At 41.0% G+C, this 14,613-nt stretch overlaps 1 protein-coding gene across 1 annotated transcript in view; it reads left to right on the forward strand.

Moving 5' to 3' along the window:
- FRY (FRY microtubule binding protein) overlaps positions 1 to 14,613 on the forward strand; it is a 261,267-nt gene that overhangs the window by 93,481 nt on the left and 153,173 nt on the right. The window contains exons 4-10 of the mRNA XM_084842986.1: positions 4,880 to 5,019; positions 6,464 to 6,554; positions 9,470 to 9,549; positions 10,247 to 10,327; positions 12,165 to 12,333; positions 12,826 to 12,918; positions 13,004 to 13,102. Coding sequence (XP_084699112.1) covers positions 4,880 to 5,019; positions 6,464 to 6,554; positions 9,470 to 9,549; positions 10,247 to 10,327; positions 12,165 to 12,333; positions 12,826 to 12,918; positions 13,004 to 13,102 — 753 coding nt within the window. The remainder of the gene's footprint in view (positions 1 to 4,879; positions 5,020 to 6,463; positions 6,555 to 9,469; positions 9,550 to 10,246; positions 10,328 to 12,164; positions 12,334 to 12,825; positions 12,919 to 13,003; positions 13,103 to 14,613) is intronic.

Here is a 14,613-nt window from a genome sequence, read left to right on the forward strand (position 1 = left end):
CAAATTCTCCACTCCTGGCATAGAATGTTTTCATTTTAGCAGAGTGTAGCAAAAATTATCAATGGGTAACATAAAATATACTTCTTCAAGAGCCAGGTTGGATATGACAGGGACAACCTTGGTGTCCTTCCCGCCGGCAGGCAAAGACTGCTTTATTTAAGAAGGCCTTTCGCCTGTAAGTGCTTGTGTTGGGTTGGGTTCTGTTTTTAATCATACATTTTCCGGTAATTGTTATGTTTTTATTGTATTTTAATATATTGTTTTAATCAATTTTAATTGATTCTGTAAGCTGCCTTGAGTGCCATTTTTTGGTAGAAAGTTGGGGTACCAATGAAATAAATAAACTATAGCTATTTATTCGTGTGTCTGTATAAAATGGTGTGTGTGTGTGTGTGTGTGTGATTTTACATCAAGGGGGGCATGTGGATGATGGGAGCTGAAAACTTCTACCCCGCTGCCTTTCATCCCTTCAGCAATTTTCTCCCAAGCAAGTTCACTTCCATGATTGGAGTAAGAGAAGGAGAAAAGTGTCTGTGATGAAAGATGGTAGAAGTGGGGATGGGCCTAGCTTCTTTTACCAATGTGCCTCTTTTACTGTGAAAATCAAATCCCCCACCTTTCATTTTATACATGAATATGGAAATACATGAACAAATAAAATGGCTGACCCTGTCATGTCTAGTTTGGACCTCATGCTACCATTGTTCACAAGATCAATCAGTTTATTGATCCAGTCAACAGACAGCACAGTATTTCACAAAGTCAAGAAAACCTGTCCATAGAGAACTCATTTCAGTAGCCATATTAAATATCTGCTGCAGTGCACACACAGAATACCCAGCTATCATGGACTTCCTTACCTTCTTAAATGTCAAGGGTTGTCCTGGAGGGACAGCAGGATGTGTGCAAAGAATGGGGAAGACCTTACACACCTGCAAGTACTATGTGCACGGGGACCCATGAGTCAAGGTGATTATATAGTTGCCTCTTATAACCACAATGATGTAACCTTTGAGGGCCAAACTAGGAGTGACAGGGGCAGCTAGGTTTATTAATTCATATTCCATTAACGTAAAGTGGGATGTGGAGTGGTTTAATTTTTACGTCAAAAGACTTTGGGTGGGCGAGGCTATCTCAACCCTCCCCTACCTTACCTTGCTACACTGTCACCTCTGACACTTTTCTCCCCACCCAGCTCTGATACCAGAAGGGAGCTGACCTGGGAGAAAAACACCTGAGTTGATGGAACACATGGAGATAAAGTGAAGGCCCTCCTCACTCTTGCACCCCTTTTCATGTGTGCAAGAGTGAGCACCATTCATTAGACCCCAGTGCCTCCCCCTGCCCAATATGAATGGTGCAAATGTGAAAGTAAACAATCATGGCTGCTGTTTTCATGTCTAGTTTGACCCCTAGGCATGCAGATGGACTTACTGATGATATTGGTGTGTAATTTAGTATGTATTGACTATTTAATAACCCACATTTTATACACACACACACACATATACATATATATATAGAGAGAGAGAGAGAGAGGGAAAGGCTGCAGGCATGCTTTAATTGATTTATTTTTACAAATTTTGCCAAAAGAAGTATAAAGAATGCATTTATATAGACTACTTTAAATCCCCTAGAGCAGAGTGTTTAAACAGCTCAGTACTTGTGCAGACCTGGTATCTTCAGGCTGTGCACTGTGCAGTTCATTTAGGATGGAAGAACATGATCATTTTGTGCAACAAGGACACATTTGTACATCTGCACACTCCCCTTCAGCAGTAACACAGAGCTAGAATTCATCTCACCACTGGCTTTGATTCCAATAAATAGAGGAGTTGACTAACCAGCTTGCTGACTAGACTTTCCTCCCTTCCTGTATTCTGAGAGCCAGTCTCTGCAAATTCCACCCTTCCTTCCTGCCTTATAAGACCCAACGACAGAAAGATTTAAAAAAAGTAAAGACACCCTGTGTAAATATACCAGAGGACATACAGCATATGTGTATTTAGTTTGCATTACTTTTGGCACACTGTTTAGTAATTCGGGAGTCAGTAGGTGGAGCGGCATGTGCTGGCCTCTTACCAGTGAATTACACATGCCATACTTAGCAACAGCCTGAGAGGCATGCAACTTCTCTGATAAAGAGTACTGCAGAAAGTCAAGAGTAAAGAAACCCATAACAGTATTTTACTGATAGAATACCACCAGAACTACACCCATAGTGACAAAGTTAGGAAAACACCTGCCACACTGATGAAAAAACATATCCTCTCTGATCCACGGTGTCACCATCGCTTCAAACCATACATGCACCTGCCATTCAATATCGTGTTCAGGTAGCATAGAACTTCACAAGAATAAATGTATGCGAAACAACTTGCTTGGCATATATGCTGTGCATCTGCAAGCTGGCAAAAGCAGCAGCAAATCAGAAACAGATGGCACATGGAGCAAGAGTCTGTAAGTGGGACACAGTCACATGGTAGGAATCAAAGCCCAGAATCCAGTGCACATGACTTGGGGGAGGGGGGCTTTTAGACTTGTATTTTTGAAACAGCAGCCAGCAGCCTTGCCTCAAATGCCCCAAGTGTGATCGGACTTTGAAAAGTAATTTGTGATATGGCATCAAGGTTTGCTTTTGAAATAACAACTCAGAACATCTCCTGGGCACGCAAAGAAGCTCTTGGTCACACCTAGGAAACTCTCAAGATTCCTGTCCAAGAAAGCCCCATTGCCAAAGAAACAGCAGATGCAAACACACAGGGAATAGAAAGAAAGCCCAAATATATTTGTGACAGGGAGAAAAACACACAGCAGGCCACACATTTCAATTGAGTTTAATTAAAGCTTTAGGTGATTGGTGGGGCCTGAGATTGAAGGAGACACTTATTTGTTTTTTGTTTTTAAAAAAGCTTCTGTATTAGTGTTTGGAAGTACATATGTTTATTTGAAATTACTCATTTGGCATTCAGTTGTTTAATCGACTAGAAAAAGCTTTATCTGATGGGCAATTCTAAAAATACATATTGCTTGCAGGTCATTCTAGTCAAGATGCAGGAAATCCATGATTTGATCTTCCCATGTTTTCTTTCCAAAGAAAAGTGGCAGAAATTAGAATTTGGGAGATTATTTAGATTGTGGATAATGGCATGGGGAAATAGTTTACACATACACACATACACACACACACACACACACACACTCCTGATCCAATTGGATGGGGGCTTGACTGCTTTGAAGGAAAAAGAAATCTCAAGAAATCTTATCACTTCTCTCCTATGTCCTATCTAGGTTGTCTCTAATTTTGCCCACAGGATAAAGTAGAAAACAATGAACAAAGAGAACATAAAATATCTGTTATTCCCCTCCATTTTTTAGACCAGGGGTCTGTTTCCACCAGTGATTTGCTCTGAGCCAGCTGCGTGTTGAGGTCGTTAGGGATAGATGATGTCGTGGCCATCCAGCAGCCACCCCAAAGCTTATCAGGGAAAAAACGGATTTCCTGAGACTGCTTAAAGTCAGATTCTTTTCCTTAAGTTGGGTTCTCCCCAGTATAATTGTTGTGTGCCCCAACCCCCACATTGACCTCGGGTATGCTAGCCCGGCCCATGGTGTGCCTTTCATTGTGAAAGGTCAAGGGGTGTTTCCTGTCTCCCGCCCCTGTGTTTCCCAGCAGAAACCAAGTAGTGTCTACTCAGAAGTAACACCCATTGTGCTCAGTGAGGCTGGTCTGCCAAATGCGCACATAGGAAGTAATTTCTTCCCCACTCTCTGTTGCAGCAATCAAGCACAGCAAGGCTTTAGGAAGCTTGGGGCTCCTTTTGAGGCTTGTCTGCCAGATTTGTTATAGAGATCCTATGGGCTGGTTTCTGTCTTTGTGTTCTCCTCCCCCCCTCTTTCCCAGCACAAGCATATGTGTGTCTACTTGGAAGTAACTCCCATTGTGCTCAGTGAAGCCTTCTCCTGAAATGCAGGTGTATCTGGACTTTCAGGGGAAAGAAGAAAGGGGGTGAGCGGGGGAAACTTCTCTTATTGGTTGAGCAGCCCCTGCCAGTCAGATGACATTCACTCCAAACCCCAACTCCATCAGGAAGTATGTTCTGTGAAGCGATTTTTACTGCTGTGGACAACCTGCTTGTGGAGCCCTGCTTGCAGCAAAGCTGATTCCTTAAAAAAAAAAAAAATCCAGTACTCCTCCATTAGCTTCTCCTTCCATTATTGTGGAAACATGGCCCTGGGGTTGGAAACTTGTGTTCTCCAGATGTTTTGGCCTACAGCTCCCTGATCCCTTACTTTTGACTATGCTGTCTAGGGCTGATGGTAGTTGTATGTCAGAACATCTGGAGTGCCACAAGTTGGCCACCTCTGGTGTAGACAAAGCCCACCTTTTCCACGAAACCTTTGAAAGAACACCTCAGTCCCCATTCCCCACTGTAACTAATGTGAAATACACAGTATGGAAATAAATTCATATTTTGCCCTTATTTATCCATCTCAGTTTCTTTCCCCTTCCTCTTTTGTCTTCCCTATATAATTTTTTGTTAGTTTTATAGACATTTCATTTCTGTCCTTCCATAAGCTCCTCGGGATAGGGACCTGCCCTTTTATACATCTGTAAAGTGCCTTGTATACTTTGTAAACATTGATGGTGCTACATTAATACAATTGATGGTGATAATAGGCACATGCTATGCTAGAAGACATTGTGTTTATTTCTTTCCATCTCAGCTCATTGCCCCTCTCAAAGAAATCACCAGGCAAGAACATAGCGAAGTGTCAGAATTAAGAGCAAATCGAACTATTGCCTAAAAGTTATGGTGGATTTTTTTTAGCTGACAGTACCTAAACCCGTTTTTATTTTTGTGCCTTTTTCCTGTAGGTAATAAGCTCAATGAGCTCCCTTTCAGAGTATTGTCTACCCTCCATCCTGCGCACTTTGTTTGACTGGTATAAAAGACAAAATGGCATAGAAGATGAATCTCATGAATACAGACCAAGAACAAGCACTAAATCCAAAAGGTATGTTCCTGGACATATTTTAATACTAGCAGCCAAGTGTTGTAGGTGCCTGTAGAAAGGAAGTTAAAGCACCTCCTCACTTTACATGTCAACAGGGCTCTGCCATGCAGCATGTAAAATGACCCACTTCAGGCAGCACTATGAGAGGAGGGTAGATGAATTGGTTTCTGAATGGCTGCAGCACTTTTTTAAAGCGTTGTCTGTCCCTCATGCACCATTTGGCCTCTTTAGTAAGCAAAATGCATTGGTCTGTCATATGTGGAATGAGGTCCCTAGAGAGGTTCACCTGGCACCTGTGTTGTACTCCTTCCGGTGCCAGGTGAAAACCTTTTTATTCTCCAAGTATTTTAGCATTTTAGCATCTTAAATCTTAGCTCTGGTGTTTTAAATCTGTATTTTAAATGTCTGCATTGCTGCTAGGTTTTATTCTGGTTGTACTGTTATATTGTGGCTTTAAGCTTTCATATTTTATATTGTTTGATGCTGTGCTTTGTGGTTTTAGTTTTTGTGAACTGCCCAGAGAGCTTTGGCTATTGGGAGATATAGAAAATAAATAAATAAATAAATAAAGTCTTTGCTGTGTTTCCTTGTGTAATAATGATGTTTCCTGAGGTTATCATGTAAAATTTAGATGTTGTGTATGCACGTCTAGAGAACATGGCCCAGTCATTTATTATCTTATGCTTTTCTTTTCCTCTTTTTGTCATCTGATGGGTTAAAGAAGCAGTGGAGAACCTCAGGCCACAGTTCCAATCTTGCCTGTCTGGAGTTCCCCAGATTGCCCCTTTCCTTGGCCCCACCCAATTTCCCCCAGCCATCAATCATGTTATGGCTTCCTGTTCTTTATGCAGCTTTCCCCCCATTCTCAGAGGTTGAAATAGCTTTCTTAAAGCATACTAACTGGTAGTAAGAGCTTTAAGATAAAATATGCTGATATGTTTGGTATTTTGGCCCTGCCCCTTTTGCCCTTGACCCCACCCGCCACTGCAATGCAGCCCTTAAGAGCTTCTCTAGCATAGCAATCAGTTCTTGGGCTGAAAGAGGATCTGCCCCTCTGTGCTAAAGTATTAGTGCTTTCTATTTTGTATCGAAGAATAAAAATAAATGAGGGGTGGAGTGCATCCAACCATACACATATAGAGATTATCTAAACTGATGGCTGTGAGTAATTTCAAGGGAGATACAGCCAGGCCAATGTGAGCTTCTTAAACTAAGGAATTAAACAAAGAAAGAGAAAATGAAAGATGTTTTATCATCTGAAACTGATGATGGTGTCAGATTTGTTCTTGGTTTGCTTACCCCAGATTTTCAGTGTGCTGCTGCCTTTTTATAATATTTCTGCTTTGGTCTTCTAAAGCCTGAGATTAAAAAGTGTTGGTTTATATTTTAGCTAGCCAACTATATAAGACAAGTTCCTTTTAATAATTTTTGTCTGATTTTACAGTGATGAACAGCAACGAGACTATTTAATGGAAAGAAGAGATCTTGCTATTGATTTTATTTTTTCTTTAGTATTAATAGAGGTTTTGAAACAGGTATGTAATTTAAAAATATGTAAATGTTACTCTTAATTCCTAAGCAGATTGGGGCACTTGTAGCCAGAAAGGGGATATAAATATAAATCTTCTAAATAAATAGTGGTGCAGAAGTGGATCTGGGCTTCCACAGAGGTTGGAGAATGCTAACCTTGAGTAGTTTGCTAATTTGTAAAATAGGAAAGGAGCCTAAGGATCTAGGCAGGGGAAGGGGCTGACATTTTAAAGACATGTCGAGGGGTGTGTGTGTGGGCATGCGTACATATAGGGTAATATCCAGTGTGACGCTACCACTAACGTAAATTACGTTGCACTAGCGTTAACAGCTACTAGTGCAACACCAGTGTCGTGACTGGCCTTGGAGACTCCTCAGATGACAAGGAAGAGGCCTTACCTGAACAGCTACCAGGAGAAGAAATCCCAGAGACATCCTCCAGTCTGATAGGGAATAGTCAGGCTCCTCTCATGTTTCACCAGAAAGCTCAGAGTCTGAGCAGGAGCATGGTCCTCCTACAATTCCCCAGGAGAGACATCAACTGAAGAGGCATGTTCAGCTGCCTCCACTCAGGTGTAGTTGCTTGCTGCAAGCCAGGTTTTCTCAGAAGGAGGACACCTGACAGGCCTTTGATAAATTACAGCTGGGGGGCGGGCTGGGTGGAGTCATGTGCATCCAGGTTTGAAAAGCTGTGCCAATACATAGAGTCTTTGCTAGAAACAACTCAGCAGTTCTAGTTCTGTTTCCTCTGCTTGTGTTCCTGGCATCACTGCTTCTACTGTCACCCTTGATTTACAACCCGGACTGTCTATGACCTTGTTTTATTGCCTGTTCCCTGGAACTCTTCAAACGCTTCTCACCTCTTGGATTCCTGACCCTTGGCATGCTTCTCGGCCATGCTTTTGTCTTGTCCTTGGCTTTTTCAACTCTACTACTCCATCCCAGCCCGTGGCGGCCTTCTGATCTGCTGTCATCTCAGAGGGGCATTGTCAGAGCAGGACAACCAGCAGCACTTATTGACACAACGGGTTCCCCCAGAAAACCCATCGTGCCAGCAAGCACTGTTGATGTTACATTAGAGATAATTTATGCTAGCACAATAACGTTAACAGTAGTGTTGCATTGGATATTGCTCATAGATGTCTCTGTTGATCATTGGGTAGTTAGCTACCTCTGATGAATCCACCAGGGAGTGAAAGTGAGCCAACTGTCTAAGATGTGCTTTGACCCCAAACCTCCACTGGAAATTTGTGTGACCATTGTTCTTTGACACCTAAGTGATGGGTGGTTTTTGTGGTACAATGTCAACTTCCCCATCTCTTCTCTGCCAGATCAGGCACAATCTCTCCTCTGCATTTTTGGAAGGAGAATGTCTAGTCATTTGAAAAAGCACCTTTCTAAACTTCTTGTTTGAGTTACTTGGGCAAAATGTTACAACTCAATTTTAAACACATTTTCTAGGATGAAAGCTTTGAAATTTTAGCAAAATATATTTTCCAAGTTTAGGACTGCAGACTAAAGCCAATCAATGAGAGTTACATTCTGTAACATATAGGTTGTGTGCTTAGTTTCCCATTTCACATCCTGGGTGCAAACACATCTTTGGAAGATAAATCTGAAATTGGGACAAGCCACACATGTGACAGACTGGAAGAGGGAGGGAGACCATCTTCCTGGAAACGCATTGAGAATCACTTTCAGCTTTTCTCTGCTTTTTCCTGAAATCAGCTTTGGTCTGTCAGTGGCACACTACACTCAAAAAACTGGACTATACCCTCCCAAACCAACAGCTTTTACAGGTCACACTGCACTCTAATCTGCCTTACTTTGGAGTGGGTTGGGTGGAGTCCTACCAGTCAAAATTAACGTCATCAACCACCTGTGAGAGGCTTGGTCCCCTCTTCCCTTGCTCAGGAACAGGAAATGTATTGTAAGGGATATCAGGCATCCAGAAAAGAGGAGCAGAACCTTCTGTCTGGAAGTTTCCCTACATCCCACCAACAAGTGTGCTTGCCAGTCTTTCTCCACAGAAACAAGAGTCCCATGCGCGCACACAGCCACGGTATATCGCCATAAGCAGTCAGTCTTTAACATATCCCAGTGCTGGATAAGAGTCTCTGTAAAGCCACCCCCCTTTCTGTGCATATTTACTCAGAAGTAAGAAATAAATCTTGCTCCCCTGCAGTCAATTTTCAACATATCCCAATGCATACAGAGCCATGATATAGCACTAAAGCGTTATAAAACCCTAAAGAGCTAAAGCATGAAAGAGCTCTTTAATGCTTTAATGCTTTAGCGATATACCATGGCTCCATATGCATTGGGATATGTTAACAACTGACTGCAGGGAGTGAGAAGGGGTATGTTAAAGATTGAAAGCAGGCTACCTAAGGTGAATGAGTGTCCCCACTACTGCAGTATTTTGAGGGGTCGCTGCAGCACTCCCGGGGATTTTCTCAATGGGAAAAGCTACTTCGATTGGAGAAATGAGAGGGAATGGGGCGGTCCCAGCCCCTTGACCCTGTCATGGCCCAGTCACAGAGGCACGCCCAGGTTTTAATGCAGAGGGAGATGGCACAGTGTGACAAAACCACGCAGGAGCTGCATTTAAGGGTGGGGGGAGCAGTAAAAAGAGTTTCAGAAACTGTGCCTTTTCCAGAGGGAAGCAACAACTTTGCTGTGGATTGATGTGGATGTCAAGTGTTGCAAACAACCTCAAAGTGCTCCCCCTCTGTACTAAATCACCCATGAAGATTGGACCAGGGAGCAATTTCTTCAAACACTATGTCATCTTTTGGGGGACAAAGGGGAGAGACTCAGTGGCTATCTATGAAAGTATCTATGCTTGCTAAATACAAGCTTATAGATTAGTAATGATATGCGGGCATGCATTTTGGTAGTTCATTTGTTTATTTTTCAGATTCAACTTCATCCTGTAATAGATGGTTTGGTACATGATGTTATTAATTTGGCTTTCAAGCACTTTAAATACAAAGAAGGGTAAGCTTCTCTCTTGTACACAATCTCAAAGGTTTAGGCCATGTTGGCATAAACTTCAGTTTAACACTTATCACACTGTAGTCTCTCTTTTTACTGTTAGAGAAGCTAAAGTTAGGATCAAGTAGGAATAGGGACTTCCCTTGAAGTAGGAATACATAGCAATGCTGCTGAAGTGTGTGTGTCTGTAAATTTTGGAAGGGAAGACTTCTTTTTAGATACATTTATGCAACACACTTAAATCAGTTTTATATCAGTTTATTGTCATGGCTTCCCCCAAAGAACCCTGGGAGTTGTAATTTGGTGAAAGTGTTGAGAATATTAACGGTACTATTCTAGTAACCCTAGAATTACTATTCCTAGAAGTCCCATTTAGATAGGCGAATGACTGCTAGCCCATTTAGGTCTGTAGTTTAGACATGCCATTTCTAGCCTGCCTGTTGTGTTTTCACAGTAGAGAAGCACAGCAGAGAACTGTGGGATATCCTCACAAGATTTTTTTAAATGTATAGAATTAAATCTTCTTTGTCTGGATATGGTGAGGAATGTACCCTGTACACTGTCTGTGTTGTGTATATTCTTGAATGGCAAGAGGACCTAATGATCTTTGGTCATGTGACCCTAAGCTTTCCTGAGCTATTTATCTGTGGCTGCTTAATGCTCCTATATATTCTTAAACATCTGACTTATCCCTTGGCAGGTACCTTGGTCCTAACACTGGAAATATGCATATTGTCGCAGATCTGTATGCTGAAGTAATAGGGGTGCTAGCGCAAGCAAAGTAAGTATTTACAATAAGCTGTGTAATCAGTCTGAAATATTTTTCATTTTTCATTCAGAAGCCTGGATCTTCAGGTAGCGGGGTGTGTGTTGGGTGTGTTTTCCCCCTGCTAGAGAAATTAAAAGAATAAATAATTCTACTCATGAGCACTTTGTTTATCAAACTGTGTCTTGGCATGGAAACCTACGGAAGCGCAGAAGGTAGCGTCTGTATGTAGTCAAGGAATTCTAAGTAAATTCAACATGGGCTTATGAAAGGTTTATTTTCTTTATTCCACTGATGCCATCAACAGAAAACCTAAAATAGGGGGACACTTTTCTGTCAAGGGCTGCATTCCCTTAGGGCTAATACGTTGGGGGGATGCATGCCAGCAGTAAGTAGGACTGGAGCCAAAGGTGCATGAAACCAGAGACAAAAGTGGGTGGGTTCATCCCTTTTTTCTCTCTGCAGCCGCCTCCTCCTTCTCTTCTCTTCTCTTCCAGCCACCCTCTTTTCTCTCTGTCTCCTCACCCAACAGACTGCTCGGGAAAGAGTAGATTGCTCTTGCCAAAGGTCTGAACTTGCAGAGGACTCCCTCTGCTTCCCTTGCTACATCCATTTTGGATGTTTTCACCATTTCCCCCCTCCTACCTTCTTTTTTGTCTCTGGGTTCTCCCACCCGCATGAAATTAGTTTGAGGGCCACATGAAATTAGGCCAAGAGCTACAGGTTGCTCACCCCGACCTAAAGGAATGAGAAGACATTTTGTAGTTGGGTAATTTGGCAAAGGTGAAGAGCATATCAAATGACCAGGGTTCTTAGAAGTGCCTGAATTTATTAAGGCCTGACGTGTTTTAGAAAACAATGTTTCCTTCCTCAGGCATTTTGGCAACCTCCAAAATTCCTTAGCAGTCTCATCTACCACTGTTTTCCGAAACATGTCAGGACATAATAAATCCAGGTACTTTTGAAGCGGGAAAAGGCACTTCTGAGAAATTTCACCCCTTGTCATTTGCTACATTCAGTGCCTTTCCATTGTAGTTTTCGCAGAACATCTATCACCAAACCCAAAAGTTAATTTTTAATGCCAAATGTGATTATTTCATTTTCCCCAAAATCAGCCATATTCAAATATTTATGGATGGAAGGGGAAATTGAAGATATACTTTTTGTGGGAAAGCAATATATGTCTATCTGATTGTCCTTGATTAGATAACTCCATAATATTTTCAGAGATAATATTGATCTTCCACAAATAATTTGCAGCTCTTCAGTTGTTTTCTCAAGTAATTTGTTTCAACACCTTCATAAAGCAGATATTCTTTTAGAATCCATGAAATGATTTTAGAATCATTTATTTTTCACATGAGGGCAGTGCCTGTCGTGTTTTTATTGATTTGTAAGTGACCCTGGGAGCCTTTCTGGCTGGCTGAAAAGCAGGGTAGAAATGCCCAAATAAATAAATAAATTCCTTGATTATGTGTTCTGCCTTAGAATGCTAAACTCTCTTGTTTTTGTTTGGCTTTTCTCTCTAGAAAATATGTAAAGTAAATTCCTCTGTTCATGTGCCACAGCCACATTGTGAGCAGATTGCCTCTGGGAGATTTGGAGCCCCCTAAATAAGGTGGTCACTCACTTGCTTCCCGGATATGGGGACACCCCACCCCACACCCCCAGCCATGCATGTATTGGTGGTTCCACTCTTCTACTTGCCGTAAATAATTTCTATCCTATCACACATAGGTATTGTATAGTTTCTAGGAGAAAAAAATGTTTTTAAATTGCAAGCTTCCGTTTTTCTAATGGTATCACAATACTGCTTTGAAAGGAGCATGATTGTAACTTTTTCATTTTTTAGATTTCCAGCTGTGAAGAAAAAATTTATGGCAGAATTAAAGGAGCTACGGCATAAAGAACAGAGCCCTTATGTGGTCCAAAGTATTATTAGTCTAATAATGGGAATGAAATTCTTCCGCATTAAGATGTATCCAGTGGAAGATTTTGAAGCTTCTCTCCAGTTTATGCAGGTAATGTAGTTCCATATCAGGTATAGGCTGTATTCTTTTAGATGGGATGATCTGAGTGCTTTGTTTTCTGTGGCATTCTAGTAATTGATTTCAGTAGTATATGCATTTTATTCACAGAGGGACCTGTGGTAAAGTGGGGAGTAGGAAATGCCTACCATGTGAGGATGAATGAGATAATTCCTTTTGTGTGGTTACCACCACACAGAGGTTTCCTCATCAGTTGCTTATATTTGTGTATTTGGCTGATTACTTTTCTTAATTATTTTGTTGGACTTAGCCTAAAATCCTGTGTACTCTTAACTAGAAGTCCCATTGAACATAGTGGGAACTGCTTGTGTATAAACATGCCTAGGGTTGCACTGTTCATTTGTTAAGTAAAATGAAGAAAAATAGTCTATTGAATATTTAACCAAACAGCAGGTTTTACACAAAAATGCAGAAATGCTTATCCTACTCATATGCAGCTTTCTTTTCTCTTTCATTTTGTTCCAGGAATGTGCCCATTATTTCCTTGAAGTTAAAGACAAAGATATCAAACATGCATTAGCGGGGCTGTTTGTTGAAATTCTTGTCCCAGTAGCTGCTGTAAGTTACTCTTGTTTTCACGAGTTTTCAACTTTGGTTAGAAATTTGAGACAGAATTTTGCGCTTACTTGAAGTCTCTTTCCAGGCTGTTAAAAATGAAGTGAATGTCCCCTGTCTGAGGAATTTTGTTGAAAGTCTCTATGATACAACGCTTGAACTCTCTTCACGAAAGAAGCACTCACTGGTTAGTAATGCTGAAGTTAAAATGCTTTGTCAGAAATATCTTTAGGCAAGTTTCTCTCAAAAGGCTCTCAGAAATGGTTCCAAAGTATTGTCTATGTATCTGACTTCATACACTCTAATTTTCTGCTTTAAAAGTAAGAGTTCATGTCTTTAGAAAGGAACCCTGCATCTGTTTTAGCTTATGCATTATCTGGCTTTGTATGTTTTGGTCAGATCTAGTCATGTTGATGGTTTCTAACTTTTAAAAATGTCATAGTTCCAATTCCATCCATCATGAGTATCCTGAGGACTGAGAGAAGGGGTGTTTGTTACTTGTCAGTACCGATTAGTAAGGCGTTTTGCAAAGATTAAGCAATGTTTTTTCACAAACAAACCAATATATGACATCCTCTCTAAACAGCAGTGCCCTCTCCCCTCTCTGTCTGCTAAATAGAATTCCACTTCTTCTTGTGAGATTAACAGTGGCATAGACGTTTATTTTGGGACGTTGTAGTAGAGCTGAAGATATAAGTCAGTTTGACGCAGGATGCCTTAAGCATTTTGCCTCTCCAACTAGATCAGAGTAATTCCATGTTGTGGACTCTGCTAAACCATTTTGAAGCCTTGGACCTTTACAAAAAGTTATCTTCCTTGCCTTATGTAAAGGAGAGAGAGTTGATGGCTTCAGCCAAGTAAGTGGCTAAAGAAAAGTAATGGAACTTTCAAATATGAGTAAATAAGGGCCAATTTTGTAAAACTTGCACTGTGTAATATTTCCATAAGCAAATAATGTTGGCTGATCCAGCAAGAAGTAAGCACTTTTAAGTCCCTTTGACTTCAGTGGGAGAGATTTAATCACAATCATAACTCTCCCACTGAAATCACTTGCAAGCTCTGACTAGATTATATCCATTGATCATAAGATCAGCAAGTGTGAATGATAGTTTAAGAAAAAATGGAAGAGTTTTTCCAAGAGTGCAACTCTGATTAGTCAGATTTCTCATTGAAAGGAGTAGGATGGGCATAAAAATCTAGAAATAAAACGTAAAAAACAGGGAAGTAAATGTGCATGGATTTATTTACTTTGAAGAAGTTATTCTGCTTCCAAGATTTCAGTTTTGAAAATATTTGGAACATTTTTGATAAAGACTGGAATGAAAGACAGTAGGAAAGGAAGGATATTGATAATGGGCAGTATCCAACTGTGTCATTACACTAGTGCAAATTATGTCACACTAGCAGAAAGTAGGTTCTGAACTATGCACAAGAGGAGAATCCAACTAAACTTACATTTGCACAAGTGTGATTGCACAAGTGTGGTTGTGCAACCCATTGTGCAAGTGGTTGCCTGTTATGCTTGCACAACCTGTTGTCCAACTGGTTGCACATTATGCTTGTGCAGTCTGTTGGGCAACTGGTGGCGCATTACCCTTGTGCAACCCATTGTGCAACCGGTTGCACAGTGAGTTGCACAAATGTGATGCATGAGCACTTGCACAGCAGAAAGGTTCATTAGAACTCCACTAATACTAT

This window comes from Heloderma suspectum, chromosome 3, assembly GCF_057233095.1.
Source record: "Heloderma suspectum isolate Gila_16-S chromosome 3, 16-S_ref, whole genome shotgun sequence".
In the NCBI taxonomy this organism is placed as follows: domain Eukaryota; kingdom Metazoa; phylum Chordata; class Lepidosauria; order Squamata; family Helodermatidae; genus Heloderma; species Heloderma suspectum.